The sequence below is a fragment of the Symphalangus syndactylus genome, chromosome 14, assembly GCF_028878055.3.
Source record: "Symphalangus syndactylus isolate Jambi chromosome 14, NHGRI_mSymSyn1-v2.1_pri, whole genome shotgun sequence".
NCBI lineage: Eukaryota > Metazoa > Chordata > Mammalia > Primates > Hylobatidae > Symphalangus > Symphalangus syndactylus.
This window is the reverse complement of record NC_072436.2, coordinates 94,563,753-94,587,605: the sequence shown is the minus strand read 5'-3', so window position 1 is coordinate 94,587,605 and position 23,853 is coordinate 94,563,753. Positions and strand designations below refer to the sequence as shown.

Here is a 23,853-nt window from a genome sequence, read left to right as displayed (position 1 = left end):
GACATCCCAAGGGCATCTGGTTTCTTCATGGGAGGGACCCTCCTCTCCAGGATGGGGTTTCTCCCCTCTGATTCCAGACTGGCCTGGTGTTGGTTGGTTGCCCCTTCTTAGAGTTGGCCAACACTTGTGGCACAATTTCAGAACTTTTGTAAAAGTATCCTTGAGTCATTCCTGTCCTTCAGTTCTGACCACAGTAGGGCCAGGATTCACAGCTTTTGGAGCTAGTGGGTAGTTACATAAGTAGAAAGAAATGCTCTAACCTCATAGGGAGAAAATGTCATGTATGAAGCCTTCTGTCCTGGAACTTTGACACAGTCACCAGTTATTGTAATTGTTAGTGGTGGTGGTGGTGGTGGTAGTGGTGGTGGTGGTGGTGGTGGTGGTGATGATAATGATGGTGGTTCAAGAAGAAGATTGCCCTTTTAGTGACAGGCACTGCAGGAATCCATGTTATAGGTAAGGTTATTTATCAGATGCAGTCTTTGTATTCAAGTGAACATTCTGGGCAGAAGACACAGCTTCGTGTACCTCTCTCAGTAGTCTTGTGAGATAACATGGACAAGCCCAGTGCATAGCCCCCGTGTCACTGGCTTTGAGGTGAAGTGGCTCAAGCTGACCTAGCCATATAGCCTGGGAGCATATATAGTGCTGTGGATGATAAAAGTCAGATGCGTGCTTCACCCTGGTGAGTGAAGCACATCCGTAACGTAACTCCATAAGCGCTGGGAAAACCCTGCTGTCCTAGAAAATAACTTGGCATCCCTAGATAACAGAAAAGAGATTTTTTTTTAAGCTTAAGATTTTGATCCTTGTTACAGTGAGAAGAAATCCTCTGGAAAGGGTAATTCAGCGTTATCCTTTATTCATTATCTTGGTTTAAATGAGTTTCAGGTAATTTTCTGAAGGTACCTTTGGACAAAAGAAGAGGGGGAGAAACACAAGGAATTGGATGTCTAAATGTGGCTGGAGAGGAAATGTACACAGAAAGGGGAAAGATGCTGTGCTGACTTCTTAGTTTGGCTCAGGGCTGGTAGGCAGAGTAGCTTCTGGCTTAAAGGAAGTATCAAGCCTCGTGATTTAGGGCTTCGTGACTCATAATGTAGAGGGTGATATTGCTTATAAGTTCTGCGAGACACACTGCATTTTCAGCAAAATCTTGCCTTTCAAGAAACCTAATTACATGGCCCCAAGTCTGAATTCAGTGGTGCTGGAGAGCTGCATGTAGAAGCATTTAAAGACATAGAATGCTGTGTCACACAGAAGTTGTGTTTAACCGATTAGCAGATTAGTTAACAAGGGCACAGACATGGCTTAGACAGTTGATGAAGTGACTATTTTAAGTCCTTAATCCCTAAGTGTTATATCTTAATTGCTTTGATGAGGCCTGGGATTTTTTTGGTTTTGGTATCTTGTTTTGTTTTCACTCTTTGTGTTGGGATGGGGAGAAGCATATGCACATGCACACATATATACACTCTCCACCTCAATTCCCCTTTAGAGACAAATGCTGCAAAAACCAATGCCTGTCCGTGATACCTAATGGGGTGAGGGGTTCTCCATTTTAATCAGGAAATTCACTAGGTTTAATGACATCTGAGACACACAAGGTGCTGTGATTCCCACAGAGGGGATTGTTTTCCTACAAGAAAAGTTAGAATCCGAAGAAAATGCAGTTAGAATCCACAAAATCAATTTTGAAGCAGTTTGGTACTTGTCTTAGATATACTGAGACCACAGACACAATCAAGCAAAAAAAGAAAAAGGGTCATGGAGAAAAAGATGAAAACAGACAGGAAAGAAGGGAGAGATACAGAAGAGAGAAAAGACAACTCTAATTTTACATTGAACTCTCAGGTCAAATCAGTTGAATCTGAAACAACCTATTCCGAAACATCTGAAATAGAATAAAGGAATACAGATGGTTCAAAATGCATTTGTCCTCCTGTTAATGAGGGATCAGAGTACCATATTAAGTCCTGCATTAATTATTTTTAAAATAGTAAATACTTTTAAAAGTAAATTTCATAACAATTCATATGTCAGTCACATTTATGTACCTATGGTCAACTGCTCTAGACAAGAGGAGCAAGTTGAGTAGCAGGGTAAAAGAAAAATATCCTGATTATTAATGGAATTAATGATCTCTTCTTCATTTACAACTCAAACATAGGCAATATACTCTGTTTCTCGAAATACTGAACAACCAGTTACGAACTGTCATTTACTGAGCATCTGCTATGTAACTGTGTGCCAGAGACCATTACATCAAAGTAAAAGAGATGATTCCTGATCTTCAGGAGTTGACAGTTTGAGACATAAGCCATTTAATGAAACCACAGTGAATGGTACAAAATACAACATTCCATTTACCCAAAAGGAAGACAAAAGTTGTTCCCAAGTAGTTTAACTTTAAAATAGGGTGGTTCTTAAATTCATGTGGAGGTGCCATCTAGTGGTGAAAGAGATAACTGTGAAGGAAGCCTTCCTGTATCTTAGAAATAAATTACAAAACCAAATTATGTGGATAGGAGCAGATCACCAGGGGAAGAGGTTTCAAAATTACAGTAAAAATTTCAAATCAACGAAGAGGGTCATACAATTTTTACAGGTAAAGAACTTGAGGGCAACCCTGTTTTGTCATTGGATTTAGGCAACATAGGACATATTAATATCAGGAGTTACAGTTTAATAAAGATGCCTACATTCCAAGTTCTGTGGATAAATTTATGGTGAATTGTTTTTGTACAAAGAAGTTGAGAATAAGTAAAAGTGGTAAAAGTGAGGGAAAGGTTGAGGATCCTAAAGATAATGTCAGTAAGGAGAACTATAAAGAGCCATAAGTGGTAAAACACACACACAACCTTCCTATGTATACACTTACCCCCACAGGTACCCTGTAACACTCCACAGACAGGATAGAAATGGATTTCACGTTAATTACAGAGCTGGTTGTATAGATTTCATATAACCATGTAGTATTTTAGGAAAACACAAGGCTTAAGTACTGTTTAAAGCAAACAAAATCTAGATGAAAGTATATTAAAACCAACCGAAGGCACTGAAATCTGAGTTAGTGAACAGCATAGATATTAGTAAGGAAACACAGTGTCAAAGCTTATAAGCACATATAGAAACCAAAATGAGATAAATCACGGGGTGCTGAGGAGAGGCGATGGGCAGAGTGTGGAAGGAAAGCAAGCCGACTTGAAGTATTTATTAGCAGATACATTCTTTGGAAAACAAATAGGTGGTTACGAAGTACTTAAAACTTTCATCCTCTTAAACAGTTTAAATACTCTCTCACCACCTTGCTTACATGATTAATTTACCTAGCAAATCCTTTACTCACGTAGGGAACAGGGGTAAAAACTGCAGCCAGATCTTGCGTGACTCCAGGCAGTGGCATCTGAAGTCAAGCACCGTGGCGCTGCACCGCACGTGGACGGGTGCTGGCGATTACACACGGGGAAGAAGAGCGAGGCTTCTCAGGCCTGTGGGTGGATTTCTTTCTGCCACTTGAGGTGGCAGCACTCACACTGTAGCCAAGAGAATAATTTTTTGCGAGCACTCTGCTGTAGGTGGTGTATTTTGAATAGAGCTTCTAAACAGTTTTGAGAGTAAAGAGCAATGAATCATTCATTTCACATTTTGAAGGCACATCTCACTCTGAAGTCCAGAGCTCAGAGAGCTGACCCACTTATTTACTTGGGGTAACACCAACTTCAGAATTTAACAACCCCCTTTAAAGCTGTATTTTCTATTTCCTTTCATCCTTCCTCTGCCTCCTTGTGGCTGCCTATCTATCTGCATCTCTCTCCTCACTGCATCCTTGGTCTGCTGTTTTTTGACTTTATTATTAAAAAGTATCCTCTGTTCTTATGTTTGAAATCTGGTGAATTAAGTCCTTGTACATTTCTCTCTTCTCTTAGAACAGCCCTACTGAGTTGACTTTTAAATTTATGGGTGACCTCAAACTGATTTTCTTTTTCCCAGTGAGTCAGGGGTCCTTAATTAGAAAGAAAGAAAAAAAATAGTTCCCTGGCCCCTGATGGAGAGAGCAGATGAACCTGTGTTATCACAGCCCAGCTCGGAAGGCTTGTCTGGAGCCTGGGGGAAATGAGTGGGGAAGGCTCTTGTGTGCTGTAGGAGCGACCTTATAAACAAGCTCAGTTCATTAACCTCCCCACTGGCGTCTACGTGCCTGCACATGGGGGCGAATGACCATGAGCTTTAAGTTGGGGTTTCCTGGCTTTGTGAAGTTTGACAACTCAAATGTTCTTCAATTGTGTTTGGGATGTGGTGTATTTCCCAGTTTTTATAGTAGTCTGTTTAAAGGAATGAAGAAAGACATTAAATATTTATTTTAGTTGACAAGATAAATGAAAGCTGCTACTGGGAAGATATCTGGCAGTTCTGAAATCTAGGTTTGTTTTTCCACTTCCAAAACATGCCCATTGTATGCCTTTGAATGGATGATATATTAATTAGATAAACATTTTATTATGAGGCAGATTATAATAAACATCTACTTTGAACATTTTAATTCAAAGATTCTAATCTCGAAAGGAAATTTAATTCCTTCAGAGAGTAGAAAGACATCTTTCCTAGAATGCCAGTAGACTCATTTTGGAGGGTCTCTAGAAAATTCTAGACCTGCCCAGGAACAGAAGCAGTTTATCTGGCAAGTCAGTGAGCCTGTAGATGGCCAGCCTATTGTCAGCAGGGCTCACTCCTGCAGTTCTAGTTCCCAGGCTAAGCTTAAAAGTCATCCGACCCAGCAGCGAAGCTAGTTGATCATAGGACCAGCACTGTTCTGTCTCCTTGTTCCCCCCAGTCTCCAACTTTGCCAGTGTGTACTTGGGCGCCAGCCCCAGGGTCAGGTTGCCAGATAATGTATCCATTGCTAATGAATTCAGAGACCTCTCTGCTCAGGGCCAAGCGAGGGGACAGATCCTTCTGCTCTGAGACTGGCTGGCTGGCACAAATGAGCTGCTAGGATCTCACTGGAGAAATCTCCACTGGGCTGAATCAGCTGAGACCTAAGCCTCTCAGTCCTGTTGAGCTGCTCCTTGTTTGACAAAGGCTTTAACCCCCAAATTCTCGCCCAAGCAGAGAACTTGCCTCTTCTCTGCCCACTTCAAAACCAGATGCCTTACAGAATGAAGAAATGATGAACAGAATATCATGACAGGTTCTGTGTGTGTGTGTGTGTGTGTGTGCGCACACACATTGAGACAGTTAATCATATTATTCTAGAAAGAAAAGTAGATCCTTAGTGCCCAGGTTCCTTAGCAGTGCTGGGATAAACAGGTGTCTGTTTGTACCGTAGGTTCAAATAGAAAAATCAATCTACTGGTCAGCTGTTGAGGCTTTTACTAAGCACCCATTATACAGGAAGCAAAAGGAGACAGTGGTCCCTGAGTTCAGGGGTTGACAGCCTAGGATGTGAGGAGACAAATGCATAATTTTCTGTAATATTGTGCATACTCCTTAGGACTTCACGAGAGATGACGTGCTGGAGGAATTGGAGAGGGCTCTGTGGAGAAGATGAGGCTTTAGCTGGTCCTGGAGGTGTCAGGGCTTGGAGAAGAGGGGAGAAGAGAAGGCATAAAGTTTCTGCAGCAAGAATGAGTTTTCCAGGCATGGGGAACTGAGGGGAGAGGGGTCTTCCATGACATAGGGTGCATAACATTTTACAGATGAGTTGAAAGTCAAATTGCTCAAAAGGTGGAGAGTAGGTTCTGGGGGGACTTGGAAGTTAGGCAGCATTTACTGTTGGTGTGGTTGGCAAAAGTGAAAGCTGTAGATACTTAAATAGGAGTATGGCAGGATGCAAGTAGTATTTTAGGGCAATTTGATCTGACAGATGTATGCAAGTTGACCTGTTTGGGGGGTGGGTTTAGAGCAGAGACAGGAAATAAGGAGCCACTGCTTCTGCTTTCCTCTCCATGTTACTGATCCCCTACAAGGATAAATGACAGGACTGTATCCAGGAGTCATGCCTTCTGAAGTAGAGTTGTAATAATGAGACTGCGGCATCACTTCTAACTTGTGATAGGCCAAGTAAACAAGACAGTGAAGCCATTATTTAAAGTTTGTTAGAGAACCAAGATTTTGAGAGATAATATGGAGGTATTATAGAGCCTAATATAATAGGACATGATATTGGGTAAAGCAGCCAACCTGGTGGTTCTTAGGCAGGGCTTTGTTTATTTTAGTGATTCCAGCACAGAACAAAGGGTCCTAAGAGTGTTAAGTGATTCTTCATGGTTCTCCACATTTGCCCTTTCCTCTGCCCACTTCCCATCAAAACCAGATACCTTGCAGAATGAAGAAAGGGACACTGAAATGACAACCAGTGGTGTCATCTCAGAGCTGCCTATTAAGAGTATAATATTAGGCACATTTCTATGACTATGATTTAATATTTCTTCCTCTCAGCACCTCCTTGCCTCCCTCGTTTCCTCGAAATGTGAGGGACAAGTAGAAAAAGCCATGGAAGGCAGATCTGGTGTCCGAGGGCACCTGAGGTCACAGGCAGGACCTGCAGAAAAGTGAAGGTTGAAGCACAGACGGGTTCTGCCTGCCTGAGCTCCCTCTCACATGCTGGTTGACACAGAGACAAAGGTGGCTCTACCTGGGGCCACATAATTTTCATGTTTCACTTATACTGCCTTCTACTAGAATGAGCTTGACGTAGCAACTGGAGGCCCCAGTTTTCATTCTCGCTCTGTCCCTGGACACCTGTGTAGGCATCTAGCAAATTGTCTGCCCTTCCTGGATGTCTACTCCCTCATCTGCAAAAACTTGGGGTGAGCCCCTTCCAGTGGTTCTTGGAGAACAGACATATGTGTGTACTGGGGTGGTGGGGAGAGAGAGTCCTCAGAACTGGTGCTTTTCTCTCCTCTCATACATGGCTTCAGGAAGGGCAGGAACAACAGGGGTTTGGTTAAACCTGCAATTGTAGATTGAGCACAGTGCTCTTTTGCTTGGATACATGGTACAACAAGAAAGTCTGGATTGTGTTCATCTGCATGTGTGTGTTTGATTTGCCTTCTGGGGTTAGCTCCTGCCCACATGCTGTGCTAAGTTAATATGATCTTTCTTCCTTACATGCTGCCTTTTTAAAAACTCAGAATCACAGAACTGATTGGTTACCACCCTGAGGAGCTGCTTGGCCGCTCAGCCTATGAATTCTACCACGCGCTAGACTCCGAGAACATGACCAAGAGTCACCAGAACTGTGAGTTCCAGGAGTGCCCCTTGTGGCTTCCTTGTGTCTGTGGTATCTGGCCTCGAGTGGGGTGTGACTGGTGAGACAGAAGACCAGGTCACTTCCTCCACAGAGCTGCTGTCTTGTGTGGCAGACAAGACTCATGCCCTCAAGAGGGTTAGAAAACCAAGGCTGCCACCAGCCTATAGACTCCTTCGTGCAAATTAGAAAAAGGACACTTCCTCCAGGGAGACACACCCGTGCCAAGGTACACAGCGGAGACAGTGGAGGGTGGGTTGAGTCTCAGTCCCCCATACCACCTCCACGGAGTGCCTGTGTGCAGTCAGTGGTTTGCACACCCTGTGGAACAGCACTGTGGAGAGTAAAATAATTCAACATATCATCAACTTGGGTGCATGCTGTAGATTCAAGTACATACATTCACAGAAGAGGAGGGCAGGGGGAGTTGAGGAAAGGACACTTGAGTTGGACCTTGAAGGATCGGGGAGGCTTAGGCTGAACAGAGGGGAAGTATGATGGGTCCAATTTAACACATGTGTTGAGGTAGGCCACAGTTCTCAGAGAGCTTGCTTGCTGGATCAAGGGAGCTTTAGAAAAGGCTGTCCAGGCAACCCAGGGATGGCGTATGGAAACTCGGCTTTGCAGTTTGAAAGAAGCCTGAGTTATGTAAGGACTCTAGAAGAGGGCTACCCGATCGATAGAACTTTCTGCAGTGGGAACGTTCCTGAAATGTGGCTAGAGAAACCAAGGAACTGAACTTTATACAATGTAGTTTTAATTAATTTAAATGTAAATATCCACACTTGGCTTGTAGCTACCATATTGGACAGAGAAGTTCTAGAGTGTATCCTTGGCCATGTTCCCAATTCAGGCTTCCTATAGGCAGGTGATCCAGGACCATTCCCTTGAATCCATGCAACTCATCACTGTGCAAGGGCTCTGGGCCTGTAACCCTGTACTTGGCCCACTGGGGGTGATATAAATGGGTAGAATTGATTCCTGCTCTAAGGGATCTTATTTCTGAGGAAAAAAGAGGACTGTGGGCTCCTTGGGAATAAGTGGCTCATATCTTTAACCTCAGTATCTAGCATAGCGTCTGGTACAGAACGGGCACTAAATGCACTATATAAACCCATGGGCAAGACTATATTTGGAAAAGAATGCTTCAAAACAAGTGCCCACAGTGGTGCAGACAGTGGTGCTGAGAGGATTATGGGAGGATTAAAAATGGGTAAAGTCTGAGAAGATTCCCAATGGCCCTGCTGGCAATGGAGAAAATGGAAGTGCAGCCATTTGTTCATGGTTCCTAAATCCATCCATCTACCCCAAGGCTAGGACAGCCAAGTTCAGAGCAGCCAACAGAGTCACAACCCTGCAAGCTGTATGTGAACATGGTTAACACACTCTTAAGGAGTGAGATCTTTTCTTTCTTATTGGTTCCTCTGCCTCTTCCTCATGGCTTTTGGGTTTGATTTGACAGTACAACAGGGCCCATTATGATATCTCAGAGAAGTTTCTCACTGTGCTCTCTGGCAAAACACACACACACACACACAAAACAACCTAGATTCAGCCCCACTCAGGAACCCAGAGATGGGGTAGGAGTGGAGGTACTCTTCTATGCCTGTGAATGTGACCCCGCCTTAGCCTGCCCAAGCTTTGAAATTGTAACATCTGGTTCCAGCCTTCCCTTTGGGACTCCTTCATGCTTCCTGGTCCCTGAGGGGTTCCTGTTTTCAAAGGCAGGTGACAGAATCATCCAGGCACTGGGACTTAGTGGCCCAGGCTCTGGCCCAGCTGACCCACTGATTCCCTAGAGCCTGGCTTTCTGGACCTTCCTGACTTTAGATGTAAAACTGGGGAAAAGTCTAGCCTTCCTTCCAAGCTAAGGGTGAAGCCAAAGCAAGGGACGAATGTAAACATTTCTGGGAATTCTTGGAGGACAGTATTGTCTTTTATCTTCTAGGATGGGAAAGCAGAAGAAGCTACTGTCAAAGGAAAGACAAATTTTGACTTCTGACTAGGCACATAGAAAGGATTTTCCCTCTTGTTCTTCTTAGAACATCTTCAATCCATAAAAAGGTCTAGGATAAAAATGGTTTATGTTTTCTGCTGACTCTAGGGAAAATAAGGTGCTTTTTACTGAACCCATGTATTTACTTATTAGGCACACTGAAAGGTAACTCACAGCCCAAATAGAAATCACAGGCTCTCTCTCCCCCTGATGGAGCCAAGCAAAGCCGCCCTGAGCTCAGAAACCCATAGCTAGCAAAGGGACAAGCCCACATCCAGCAAAGGGAAATCTGCATGGGTTGGAAATTGGATTAATGACAGTTATGACAGGAGTTTGCCCCTTGCCCCTGACCCCTGTCTCTCATTTATCCTTGAGGTTTTGCAAATAAAGTTTCACCACAGACACACATGCTCTAGAATAACTGGAGGCTGAGGTTTGAGACAGGTCCAGATTCACACACTGGGGTCCCCCATTTACACACACGTATGTCTTAGCCTGTAAAGGTTTACCGTTGAAATGCCTGGAGAAGCTCAACTAGATTTAGATCATTGAAAGCTGTAATTTCCAAATGGATTAATAATTTATACACTGTTACTCTGGGGGTGAGGTTAGGGGTCAGTTTCCCTTTGTTATATGAGGATATTATGTGCTCTTAGGCTTTTTATGGCCTTTAATCTTATTTTCCTATCTATTAAGTAGCAGGCCCTTCACCAAGGCTGGCATTAATGACCAGATGATTAGAAAGCTGGCGTTAATTATATTCTACTGACAGAGCAGGCCCTTGCCTGCAATTGTTAGAAATGCAGTTAAAACCTTTGCCTCCTGCACTGTTTGATCAAAAAGAGTAAGAGCCCTGAATTTGGTTTGCATTAAGGACCATCTAAATAAGTTAAATACAGGCACTTGAAATTGTGCAAGAATCATTTTACTGCAGCAGAGGCACCTCAGTGGCACAGATAAAGGGAGAGCAGAAAGGATAAAAGTGATTTCCTTGGTTGAGTCCATGATGGTTTAGGACAGTGGCAACAGCAAATTGGGTCTTCCCAGTGATTTATGGACCCAAGTAATAAAGAGACCACTGCACTAGGAGCCACAAGACACGTTGTGGAGCTCAGACTCTGTCACTATTGTCTTGTGAGCTGTGAAGCAAATCATAACCCTCTGGCTTTAGTTTCCTCATGTTAAAAGAAAGGACTTACTGTCCCTGTGGCAAAGGATTTCGTTTAAAAGATCAGACAAGATGATACAACCACTTTGGAAATAATCTGGCAGCTTCTTATAAACATATACTTTACGTGTAACCCAGCAATTGCACTCCTAGCTGCACCCACGAGAAATGCAAATATGTCCATACAAAGATTTATACACAAATGTTTATAGCAACTTTATTCATAATAACCAAAAAACTGAAAACAACTCAAACATCCACCAACAGGCAGACGCATAAACAAATTATGGTATGTCCATGCAACGGATTGCAACTCACTGATGAAAAGGAGTAAACCGCAAATGCCTGCAACGCCATGATGAATCTCAAAACATGCTGAGTGTAGAGAAGCCAGACACAAGAGTAGATACTCCTATACAATTCTACTCACATGGAAATCTAGAAGACAATTCGAATATATAGTGGCAAAAAGCAGAAGAGTGGTTACCTGGAACCAGGGTGGGAATGAAGATTAACTGCCTAGAGGCATAAAAAAATGGGGTGGTGGGGGTGGTGACGGAAAAGTTCTACACCTTCACTGTACCTTTGTCAAAACTTGAACTGTGTACTTTAAATGGGTGTGTGTTTTATTGAAGGTAAATTTGACCCCAATAACATTTATTTTTAAAAATTAAGAGCAAACAGAAAAAGCTTAGACTAGGAATCTTTAATTTGAACTATAATTCTGTCCACTGTTTCCACTGAGGTGGTCTTTCAGCAAATCACTCAGTAGTTTTAAGCCTCAGTTTCTTCAGCTGTAAAGTGGGAATAATAACAGGCACCCCATGGTGTTGCCTATGAAATGCAGTGATGATGACCTAATCCTTAGTGAGCGCCCTATGTGCCAGGCATTGTTCTAAATGCTTTGCAGAAACGAATCATCATATCAGATAGTTTTGAACACTGCAAAGCACTATACAAATGTAAGTTACAGGAATTCTTGCACTTTGCAGGTGCTTGTTAAGTTTTGAAGAAGAAAGCAACACATAAGTGTAAAGGATTACTAAACTGCACTAGTATGAAGAGAGCCATGTTCCTCAGCTGTACAGGGCTGATGAATGGGGAGGAGGCCTGCGAGCCTACCGGGAGAACCAGGGAGACTCTCTGTCTACAGAGAACCTGGATATCCTCCCAAGTGGCCCCTCATGAGACTATCTATCTACCAACATGTAACAAATTGTCTGTGACAGGGCATGGGCATAATATGTATTAGTATCTCTAGGAAAGAGGTGGCTTTTCCTATACAAAATTTGTTGATGACAGTCGGTCAACACTTACGTACCTGAAAAGCCATGTAGGTACATTCAATCCTCAGTACAAATGGCACTGGTATGCTGGGTAGCTAATGATGACAGTTATTACCATTACTACTATTATTATCGATATCCTGTTTTGCAGAGGAGGAAACCAAAACCAAGAAGGATTGTTCCTTTCCCCAAATCCCCAAGCTAGCAAGATTTCCCGACCCTCCCTCCATGCCCTTTCCTAATGTCTCTGTGATTTGGGAGCTTCTGAGCTGGAGTTCTGTAAATTCCCAAGGAATGGGCAGTTCAGAAAAATACCAAAAATTCTAACATTATTAGACTTTAAAGAGATTTATTGATTCCTTTTGAATGGCAGCAGATGGAACATTCTGGACTGGGGAAGGACAGTTTGTGATGTGAAACCCTTCCCCAAGGTAGACAATAAAAGCACTTTTTAAATGAACGCTTAGTAGAACAATCTAAGTAGGAAGCCTAGCTGGGCAGTTGGGAGAAGGAGTGTGAGAGATTTATTACAACTTATGAAGAGACTGTGTGTGGGCTGCCAGGGTCCCAGCTCTTTCTCAACCCCAACTGAGAAAGCGTGGGGTGGTTTGCCTCTGCCTTTGCTGTGGGTCACAAACCTTCAATGGCCCAAAAGGTGGCAAGCCTGACAGATGACCTGGAAAAATCAAGGATATCAATGTTTTAAATGCTTTTATTCATAAGCAGGGTATTGGTGGTGGGTCTGCTGCAAAAAAAAAAAAAAAACAAAAAAACTGCCCTGAGGTCAGGCTTTCTCCAAGCTGCTTAGAGGCCCCCCCACCTGGAGTGCTCGACAGGGGATGGCACCCCTTACCCAGTGTGAAGGGGCTTCTTCCCATTGAACCCCATGAAGAAAGTAAGGCAGGTTCTGGTCTTAGTTCTGCTTATAGCTGAGCTGGTCGGTGAGCCTGACTTGGCCAGGGATTGGTGATGGGCCACTGCAAAGCTGCATAGTGAGTGGGTCCCTCCCTCAGTAGACAGCCTTGGGCAAGTCATTTTTCCTACACTTAAAATGAAGAGTTGGCTGAGGTGATCCCTAAGCTCCCACTCAGGTCACTCTCCCTGGTCTTCACTGTCCTGGTGCCCTGTTCTGTCTGTTCCCCTGCAGATTAGACTGCCCTCCCATGGGATCTGCTGAGCCTGTGGTGCACACCCCTGCCCCACCTCCCTAAGCTCAGCTCTGTTTCTCCTCCCCTAGTGTGCACCAAGGGTCAGGTAGTAAGTGGCCAGTACCGGATGCTCGCAAAGCATGGGGGCTACGTGTGGCTGGAGACCCAGGGGACAGTCATCTACAACCCTCGCAACCTGCAGCCCCAGTGCATCATGTGTGTCAACTACGTCCTGAGGTAAGCGTGTGAGGGCTGGCGGGCCTTGGTGCAGGGTATGTGGGGGTGCCCAAGCTTCCCAGACTGAGGATGACAGGCCTAGGAGATGCCAGGCCTCTCAGCGCCCCGGGTACCCCCTCAGCGAGCTCTTGCAGGGCTGACCCTAGTGACTGAGAGGACTTCCTGTGGATGTCTTGGAACAGTGGGATACTGGGTTGAGATTTTTTTTTCTGCCCTTTCCCTGTCATCTGTCATTTATGCCATGCATCTGACCCAGGTGGGGAGGCAGATAGCACACAATAGTCAATATTTTCTGAATGGGGAAAAAGGAAAGAGAATTGCTCATGCTTTTGGGAAAAAAAGATGTCATGCCTTCACTCTACAGTACCTGGAAAGAAAGCTAGAGGAAGTCATTTCTAGTGGTTTCTAGAAACAGAGAAAAACAAAAGCATTCAGGCCTCATATGTACCACCCCACTCAAGTGCAATAATATTAATAAAACAGGATCCGAAACAGACATACATTCAGAAGATATCCCTGTTGTCACTACCTCCATGGCTCACACACTTCTATTGTGTGGTTCTTTATAAGATGCCAATGCCTGGGGTCCTACCCATTTTTTGTCCGAGAGCTTAGCTGTGAGGGTTTCCATGCATCTAGGGGAGCAGAATTTTTCTAGAAAATGTGGAAGGTCTGAATGGCTCTTTTCCCCCCATTAGTGAGATTGAGAAGAATGATGTGGTGTTCTCCATGGACCAGACTGAATCCCTGTTCAAGCCCCACCTGATGGCCATGAACAGCATCTTTGATAGCAGTGGCAAGGGGGCTGTGTCTGAGAAGAGTAACTTCCTATTCACCAAGCTAAAGGAGGAGCCCGAGGAGCTGGCCCAGCTGGCCCCCACCCCAGGAGACGCCATCATCTCTCTGGATTTCGGTGGGTGCTTCTATAGCTAAGCCAGGCCCCTGGAACCCTGTTGGGGCTGGGAAGAGTTCTTACCATAACAGTCCTCCCTGGCTACAGCTTTTTCTTAACCAGAGCTACCCTAGCCCCTTCCCCAAGTCTTGTTAATCACCTGTTAGAAGCCAGGCTCTGCTGAGCACCAAAGAACACCACACGCTCCTGCCCTGATAAGACCATCCCATATCCGACCTCACCAAGTGCTGTACGAGGCGGGGTTAAGAGAGGACACCCCCTGAAGAGTCGATTCTCCACCACGGGTGGTGAGAGTCTGAGATGAGAGGGAGGGGAGAGGTGAGGGATCTGCTCCGAGGCAACTTGGACACTGTCAAAGAGAAGGAGCAGATTCCTGCCAGGGTCTGGAAGGACAGATTGCTTGTTTAGGCAGAGGGCTAAGTTGGAATAATGTTGGGAAGGATAATTCCAAAAACACAGAGAACATATTGAGGCCTGGGATTAAGCCCTCAAACCCACGACTTCATTAAAGTGTCTGCCTGTCCCTAGGGATGTAACTCACTGGGGACCCCGGCAGGGTTTTCAGCCCTTGGCTGCTCCAATCCTGGAAATGCCCTTGAAGCCCCATGCTCCCCAGTTAGCAACCCGCTGCTACCCTCTCCTGGCCTTGCTGTGGCTGCCGGAAGAGTGGTGCTCACCTTGGACTGTGTCAGCCCCTTTTAGATGTGTTCTACAGCGGCCACGTGAGGATTGCAGCTAAAGAGAATCTGAAACGCAGCGGGCCCTTGGCCAGTAGGTCTCGCAGCTTGTTTCGTGGCAGTACTGGGGCAAATAGCTCAATAGCCCAATTCTCCTCTCACTCTCATACCTTCCTTGTCCACCCTTCTGGATTGCTCCTCAGGGAAGAGTGGCTCCTAATAGATTTAGTCTCTGAAAATTAAATGTTCCAGGAGACTGTTCCGTTTAAAAGGGAGTCTCTACGTTGACTCATAGCCAGAGTCAAAGACCTGTGTGTTCCAGCTAAGCCCCAGGGTGTTGGGGGCGCCTAGCCCCAGGCATGCCTTCCAGACCCTCTCAGGGCCTTCTCTGCAGTTTTTGGGCCTCCTCTGCCTTGGGGTGAGCCCGATCGTTGTGGGTGTTCACCTCCCAGGCCCTTGTCTCCACAGGGAATCAGAACTTCGAGGAGTCCTCAGCCTATGGCAAGGCCATCCTGCCCCCGAGCCAGCCATGGGCCACAGAGTTGAGGAGCCACAGCAGCCAGAGTGAGGCTGGGAGCCTGCCTGCCTTCACCGTGCCCCAGGCAGCCGCCCCGGGCAGCACCACCCCCAGTGCCACCAGCAGCAGCAGCTGCTCCACGGTGAGCAGCCCTCTTACGGCGAGGACACAGAGAGGGCTCCGTATGTATGACTGCTGCCAGATGGCTGAAGGGACATTTGGGACAGGTACTGTCCTTCTCCTTCTCAGGTTATCACAGAGTCCCCTAGAGTGGCCGTGATACTTACCTACCAGGTATCAGAGCTATCTTCTTCCTTTTAGTGTTCATCCCCCAACCCCATTGAAATAAGCTCCTTGAAGGGCTTTGAGCCCCCAGCTCAGTCCCCGTACAGGGCAGTAACATCCCATATGTGGCATAGAGCTGCACAGTTTGCACAGCCCTGCTGGCCACAGCCTGTATCCTGTTTGGTCCTCAAGACAGGACAACCTGTGAAGCGATAGTAGCCTCATTTTATGATGAGGAGACGAGTTGAGAGAGGTTGATGAATTGACCTAATTCATACAGCTTAATTAGTGGCCCCTCTACAAATAGTTGTATGGTGGAATGGAATTGAACCTTTGGGTCCAGGAATGTATTTCTTCTTGCATGCTGGATTTCTGGGGAGACCAGTGCCGTATCTTTGACTCTGTCCCCCTCCTTCCTGGCCCCTAGCCCAATAGCCCTGAAGACTATTACACATCTTTGGATAACGACCTGAAGATTGAAGTGATTGAGAAGCTCTTCGCCATGGACACAGAGGCCAAGGACCAATGCAGTACCCAGGTAGGTGGCTGTGGAGATCAGGCTAGGGTGTGTGCCTGCCATCTGGTGGGCAACAAAGGCTCACATCCATTCTTGTAGCCTCATCCCTTTGTTGCAGAGAGCAGTGGAGATGCTTGGCCAAGGCCTAGGTCCCCTAAACAGGTGGGGGTGCAGGGTAATGGAGCCTGTGGTCACCCCCTCCTCCCACTGTCAAATCCAGCTCTTCCAGCATATGAATCTCCTACTTAGATAACCTTCTTAGTGCACATGAAACCCGAAATGATACCACTACACCTTTCTTTAAACAGGCCCTACATTTAACAAGCATAGCCAGATTTATAAAATATGTATAAACACAGGGGACAATTAATCCCTTTATAAACATATCTTGTGATTTAAAAAAAAAATCATTTTATATGAAATGCACTTTAAAATAACATCTGTTTGACAATTTTTCACTTACATAAAACTTCAGGAACACATATATTACATAAGGCCAATGTTCTATAAGGTAGAGGGAGGGGTACGTGTTTTACAAAACCCCAGGGAAAACCATTAATCCCCCATTTGTCTTAGTCTTGAGTTCAACCAGATTTCTGCCTTGCCACTTAGATTGTTTCTTGATCCTACTTGGCACAAATCCCAGCTACTCTGCAAAACATTCCCTATTTTAGCTTTTCTATCACCCTCCCTCCTCGGAACTCCTGTAGTATATATCGTGTGGCTCTTAATCACAGCTATCTGCTTCTGCTCCTTAAAGACTGCTTAGTATTTCAGTCATTAGTCAGCTGACACCCAGTGAGGGTGTCAGTCTCTGAAGGTAGAAACTGTTTTCCGCATCTGCTTGTATTCTCTGTAGCGTCCATCATGATACTGCCACCCTAAGGGATGAGCTGAGTATCTACTGATTGGAACCCCCTGGGGTCTGGTTGTTACTCTGAGAGTCCACAGATGGACCTGGGCACTCACTGCTTGCTTAGGCCCGTGCCAGCTTATAGGAGGGAGAAGAGGACCAAAAAAAGCCACAGTGTGCACCACAGGCCTAAGCATTGTAGGACAAGGACAACCACCACAGGCTGGAGTAGGCAGGGCTGACTCTGTGGAAGAGGGGCTACCTCGGCTTCAAGAGAGAAGGCGGGCTCTGGACAGGTGGGATGGAGAGAGGAGAACATTTCTCAATGTGCAGGGTGAAGAGGGGATAAACGTGGGGGAAGGCTGGTACATGATACAAGGTCGTGTACATGACACAGCCAAGTCTGAGGTTTTCCTGATAGGCCCTAGGGAGCCAGTGGAGGGGTTTGAGCAGCACTGCGAAACAGTGCTTGAGATGAATGGCTCTGCAGGAGCTGAGTTGGAATAGTGTTTGTGAGGTCATACCAACCCCCTTGCCTCTTTACCTGTGCTGTCTCCCCTCAGACGGATTTCAATGAGCTGGACTTGGAGACACTGGCACCCTATATCCCCATGGACGGGGAAGACTTCCAGCTAAGCCCCATCTGCCCTGAGGAGCGGCTCTTGGCGGAGAACCCACAGTCCACCCCCCAGCACTGCTTCAGTGCCATGACAAACATCTTCCAGCCACTGGCCCCTGTAGCCCCTCACAGTCCCTTCCTCCTGGACAAGTTTCAGCAGCAGCTGGAGAGCAAGAAGACAGAGCCCGAGCACCGGCCCATGTCCTCCATCTTCTTTGATGCCGGAAGCAAAGCATCCCTGCCGCCGTGCTGTGGCCAGGCCAGCACCCCTCTCTCTTCCATGGGGGGCAGATCCAATACCCAGTGGCCCCCAGATCCACCATTACATTTTGGGCCCACAAAGTGGGCCGTCGGGGATCAGCGCACAGAGTTCTTGGGAGCAGCGCCGTTGGGGCCCCCTGTCTCCCCACCCCATGTCTCCACATTCAAGACAAGGTAAGTGGCAGATACTCAGCTGTACCAACAGGGCCGTGCTGGGCGGGGTGGAACAGAGAGGCACCCACTAGTAAGATAGCTGGACCCCCAGGGAGGCCCCTGCCCCTCTCCACAGCCATCTGATACCCCATTTAGCCCTTCTCTGAGCTCAGACTTTGGGGAATCACCTCAAGCCACGTGAGGCCTAGTGTAGGATGGGTTTTTGTCTGGGCTGCCACTGAGGGCAAGCAAAGAAGTGGCTTGTGGAGAGCCCTGTACCTCAGTGTCTCCCTTCGGACCACCACCAGAGTGCCTTTCTTATCTCAGTTCATCATCTGAGCCACACAGAAAATTGAGTGATGATTTTCCCTGGTTGAAGAAAGTAAAAAGATGCCCATGCCTCCCCCTTGCCTTTTGACTGCCCCCCGGATCCTCAACACTGCAGCCTCTCCCAGCTGTGCCCCAGGCTCCAGAAATGCCTTCCCATCTCCCCAGCATGCTCATTTCACCAGCTGAGAGCTCACTGGGCTAAGCCACAGTGGTTGGTACATGACCTGCCACTCCCAGGGGCTACTAGTACTTGCCGTTTATAGAGCAGCCTAACTAGTTTTCAGTGGGAGCAAAAGGCAGAGGAGAGACAGGGGCAGAAGAAACCCTCCTAAGGACTAACATTGCCTAGCCAGGCAGCCATCCCCCAGACCAGGAGGCTTCAGCCCTTCAGCATCTTATAGCTGAGGAAGGAGGCAGAGCTCCAGCTTGGCCTGCAGGTGCATCTGAGACTCTGCCTTTTGGGTCTTTGAGTCATCACAGGCATAAGCATTGGGACTGGAAGGGCCCCTAAGATGAGAAGGCACTGAGTGGCATGAGGCTTCAGACTCCCTCATAGCCTGCTCTCTCGGGCTTGGCAGGTCTGCAAAGGGTTTTGGGGCTCGAGGCCCAGATGTGCTGAGTCCAGCCATGGTAGCCCTCTCCAACAAGCTGAAGCTGAAGCGACAGCTGGAGTATGAAGAGCAAGCCTTCCAGGACCTGAGCGGGGTGAGTCATCCCGACTGGCCACAGGGGCCTCTCCACAGCCCTTAGGAAACCCAGGGCTGCTGAGAGGGGTGGGGATGTGGCCCTTCCAAGCCAGCAAGTGCCAGCCCTGTTCAGGCCCACCCAACCCACCCAGTCTAGGGACCTGGTTCTCTGGCCCTTTCCCCTTTCCATCTGCCCTTCTTACTCCCAGGGGGACCCACCTGGTGGAAGCACCTCACATTTGATGTGGAAACGGATGAAGAACCTCAGGGGTGGGAGCTGCCCTTTGATGCCGGACAAGCCACTGAGCACAAATGTCCCCAATGGTGAGCAGCAGCCACAGGCCTGGGCCTCCTGGGGGTTCTGGTGGAAGGACTGGGGTTTGGGAGCCCATCCTGGTTCTTCCATTCACCACAGGCTGTACCTGCCTCTCTGAGCCTCGTTAGAATGGGGCAATGTCCTCTGTCCCTCTCGCAGTCCCACACACCCAACTTTTCCATTTCCACTCTGACTTAGATGACGCCATCAGAGGGTCCTGAAGGCTGTAGTTCTGGTGACTCTGAGCACCTTTTATAAAGGAAAGGGATGCTAGGGCTTCCTGGCCTCTCCCCTCCCTCAGGCCAATGCTACCGTCACTCTCTGACTTTGGTCTTTCAGGTAAGTTCACCCAAAACCCCATGAGCGGCCTGGGCCATCCCCTGAGACATCTGCCGCTGCCACAGCCTCCATCTGCCATCAGTCCCGGGGAGAACAGCAAGAGCAGGTTCCCCCAACAGTGCTATGCCACCCAGTACCAGGACTACAGCCTGTCGTCAGCCCACAAGGTGTCAGGTGGGTGTGCCCATGATCTGTCGCCCCCATCCCAGGATTCGATGCCAGGGGAAGCCCATGTCTACTTTTTTTCCAGCATCTGCACAGTGCCAGGCACAGGGAGGAGCTTGACTTGAAGTCACCTGTCCAGGGCTCAGGTCTCCTTGGATTTAGGGAACCTCCTCACAAGTTCCTTGTGACATCAGTGACCAGGCCCTCCAGGGGGTGGGTCTGAGACACAGCTAAAAAACTCAAAACACCTAATGCAAACTCAGGCTAGAATACTGAAGGAAAGAATCCAGACCACTACCGGCTGCCCAAAGAGGACTGAACGCTGAACACTGGGTTGGCCACCCCCAGAACACTGTACCACTGTTGACTGACAGGAGCACTTACAGAAGAAAGAGCGGGCAGCCACAGTGGTGAGGGCCTGTTGAAGAAGAGAAAGTTCAGAGAGAGAGAGTTGGGAAGGGGTCTGGGCAGAGGCAGGGGGTCTCCCGCCTATGCACGGATGAGCTTGCTGTGTGGAGAAGGGAATGCTCCTTCCCTGGGGCTTTAGAGGGAACCCTCCCATGACCAGGTGCCATCCAGGGCTCTTTCCACCCTGAGAGAGAATCCCGGAGCCTTGCCCCTTCCTCAGTTCTTCATGTGGATGTGTTTTGGGGTGTCACTCTGAGTTCAGGCAGGTGCTGAGAACATGCCAAAACTTGCTGCAGGGAGAACAGCCTGGAAAGCTCTGGTAGGCCCACCCCACTGGACTTGGTTCAACTGCAGGCACCGATGCCTACCGTTCAACCCTGGGCCACCTTCGTCTTGACAGTATCTTGTGAAACATATATGTCTTCATGAGGTTTGTTTGGCATGAAAATAATTCGTGGTTTATGGAAAAACATACCAGGCCCCTGTCCTAAAAGGCAATTTCCTCAGCAATAGAGTTTGGGGAAAGTTGTTATAGTGCTGTGCTTCCGAGTCCAGGCTGTAGAATCACCAGACAGCCCTGGCTTAAATTCTGGCTCTGCTGTTGAGTTCAGTGACTGGTATATATTTATGTGCAGTAAGAGGTAGCCAGCACTATTCTTCCTGTTATGAAGCCCACGAATTACCTTGAATATTGAAATCAAGGAAAAATCATATTCTTTTCAAAAGAGTCGAATCATATCAAACTCTTTTCTGACCATGAATAAGAGGAGAAGTTAGCAAGGGATGGTGAGCAGGTATCCATTGATACTGTCCACAGGAGCAGTCCAGCTGGGGAGGCAGGCATGGACCCCAGCAAGGATCTGGGCTAGGAGGTGCAGGAGGGAATGGCCACTGGAACGAGGCTCTGCAGATAAGGGAAGGAAGGTGGGCATCTCACATCGGAGGGGCAGAATGCAGGGCTTCCAGGCTCTCTGCTGCCACCTAAGCCTTTCCTCCTTGGGATGGGGCCTGTGTGTGTGCTGGGAGTGTTCCCTCCGCCACTCCCTGGTCTGCCTCCTCAGCAGGAGAATAGCACAGAGGCAAGAAGAAAGGACTGCTGAGGGTGGTGACCGGAAACTGGATTTTCAGACTCTTGAATCTTGAGGCAGTCTGTGTTTGCGTCTACATGTATGCGTGTGTTCTGCATGGTCTGTGTATGTGAGCTTAGGTGCCAGCTGGTTCAGAACTCCCTCTCAGCCTTTCCTCCCTGCTGCCAGGAGGCATGGGGTCAGCAACCCCAGGCTCTTCCTGAAGCTTCCACCTACCTGTGCTGCAGCCCGCACCTCACGCTTTCCTCTTTCTTGGGTCTCAGCACCCCACCTGAGGCAATGGTTCTGGAGGCAGACACGTTCCCCGAGCATGCAGCAGGCCATGGGACAGACACCACTGAAGGAGCAGAGTGAAATTAGGGCTGCCCTATCGGTATCCCCCAGTCACAAAGAAGTAGACACTTTTCCAAATGTTCGATTTAGGCCTTTAAGTTATGGTACCAACCCTTCTTTCAGGCATGGCAAGCCGGCTGCTTGGGCCCTCATTTGAGTCCTACCTGCTGCCCGAACTGACCAGATATGACTGTGAGGTGAACGTGCCCGTGCTGGGAAGCTCCACGCTCCTGCAAGGAGGGGACCTCCTCAGAGCCCTGGACCAGGCCACCTGAGCCAGGCCTTCCACCTGGGCAGCACCTCTGCCGACGCCGTCCCACCAGCTTCACTCTCTCCGTCTGTTTTCGCAACTAGGTATTTCTAACGCCAGCACACTATTTACAAGATGGACTTACCTGGCAGACTTGCCCAGGTCACCAAGCAGTGGCCTTTTTCTGAGATGCTCACTTTATTATCCCTATTTTTAAAGTACACAATTGTTTTACCTGTTCTGAAATGTTCTTAAATTTTGTAGGATTTTTTTTCCTCCCCACCTTCAATTACTTCTAATTTATATTATCCATAGGTTTCTCTCCCTCCCTCTCCTCCTCACATACAACTGTCCATACTAACAAGTTTGGTGCATGTCTGTTCTTCTGTAGGGAGAGCTTTAGCTTCATTTTACTAAAAAGATTCCTCGTTATTGTTGTTGCCAAAGAGAAACAAAAATGATTTTGCTTTCCAAGCTTGGTTTGTGGCGTCTCCCTCACAGAACCCTTCTCCTTTCTTTTTTAAAACTAATCATCATATTGTAAATTTCAGGGTCTTTTTGGTTTAAGCTGACTCTTTGCTCTAATTTTGGAAAAAAAGAAATGTGAAAGGTCAACTCCAACGTATGTGGTTGTCTGTGAAAGTTGCACAGCGTGGCTTTTCCTAAACTGGTGTTTTTCCCCTGCATTTGGTGGATTTTTTTATTATTATTCAAAAACATAACTGAGTTTTTTTAAAAGAGAAAATTTATATCTGGGTTAAGTGTTTATCATATATATGGGTACTTTGTAATATCTAAAAACTTAGAAACGAAAATGGAATCCTGCTCACAAAATCACTTTAAGATCTTTTCGAAGCTGTTAATTTTTCTTGGTGTTGTGGACACTGCAGACTTGTCCAGTGCTCCCACGGCCTGTACGGACACTGTGGAAGGCCTCCCTCTGTCGGCTTTTTGCCATCTGTGATATGCCATAGGTGTGACAATCCGAGCAGTGGAGTCACTCAGCGGGAGCACTGCGCGCTATCCCCTCACGTTCTCTATGTACTATGTATGTATGTATTATTATTATTGCTGCCAAGAGGGTCTGATGGCACGTTGTGGGGTCGGGGAGTGGGACGGGGAAGTGCTCTAACTTTTCTTAAGGTTTTGTTGCTAGCCCTTCAAGTGCACTGAGCTATGTGACCCGGATGGTCTTTCACACGGCACATTTGGACATTTCCAGAACTACCATGAGATGGTTTAGATGGGAATTCATGCAAATGAGGGGTCAGCAATGGTATAGTGACCCCGTCCACGTCCTCCAAGCTCACGACCTTGGAGCCCCGTGGAGCTGGACTGAGGAGGAGGCTGCACAGCAGGAGAGCAGCTGGTGCAGACCAGCCCTGCAGCCCCCCTCAGCCGGCAGCCAGATGGCCCCGCAAGGCCTCCAGGGATGGCCCCTAGCCACAGGCCCTGGCTGAGGTCTCTGGGTCGGGCAGTGACATGTAGGTAGGAAGCACTGAAAATAGTGTTCCCAGAGCACTTTGCGTCTCACTGGGTAAGAGGGACGACACCTCTGGTTTTTCATTACCAATTACATGGAACTTTTCTGTAATGGGTACAATGAAGAAGTTTCTAAAAACACACACAAAGCACCTTGGGCCAACTATTTCGTAAGCCCGGATAGACTTGTTGCCAAAAACAAAAAGTAGCTTTCAAAAGAAATTTAAGTTATATGAGAAATTCCTTAGTCATGGTGTTGCGTAAATCACATTTTAGCTGCACAGCATTACCCCACACAGGGTGGCAGAACTTGAAGGGTTACTGACATGTAAATGCTGGTATTTGATTTCCTGTGTGTGTTGCCCTGGCATTAAGGGCATTTTACCCTTGCGGTTTTACTAAAACACTGAAAAATATTCCAAGCTTCATATTAACCCTACCTGTCAACGTAACGATTTCATGAACGTTATTATATTGTCGAATTCCTACTGACAACATTATAACTGTATGGGAGCTTAACTTTATAAGGAAATGTATTTTGACACTGGTATCTTATTAAAGTATTCTGATCCTA

The 23,853-nt window shown here is 47.1% G+C and overlaps 1 protein-coding gene across 2 annotated transcripts in view; it reads left to right on the top strand.

Annotated features, from left to right (window-relative positions):
- Positions 1 to 23,853, top strand: part of EPAS1 (endothelial PAS domain protein 1) — an 89,253-nt gene extending 65,400 nt beyond the window's left edge. For both annotated transcript variants that reach the window (XM_055241419.2, XM_055241420.2), the window contains 10 exons: positions 7,137 to 7,243; positions 12,940 to 13,087; positions 13,786 to 14,000; positions 15,146 to 15,336; positions 15,907 to 16,017; positions 17,413 to 17,903; positions 18,791 to 18,917; positions 19,108 to 19,222; positions 19,554 to 19,727; positions 21,671 to 23,853. In XM_055241419.2, coding sequence (XP_055097394.1) covers positions 7,137 to 7,243; positions 12,940 to 13,087; positions 13,786 to 14,000; positions 15,146 to 15,336; positions 15,907 to 16,017; positions 17,413 to 17,903; positions 18,791 to 18,917; positions 19,108 to 19,222; positions 19,554 to 19,727; positions 21,671 to 21,822 — 1,831 coding nt within the window. In that variant the 3' untranslated portion in view covers positions 21,823 to 23,853. The remainder of the gene's footprint in view (positions 1 to 7,136; positions 7,244 to 12,939; positions 13,088 to 13,785; positions 14,001 to 15,145; positions 15,337 to 15,906; positions 16,018 to 17,412; positions 17,904 to 18,790; positions 18,918 to 19,107; positions 19,223 to 19,553; positions 19,728 to 21,670) is intronic.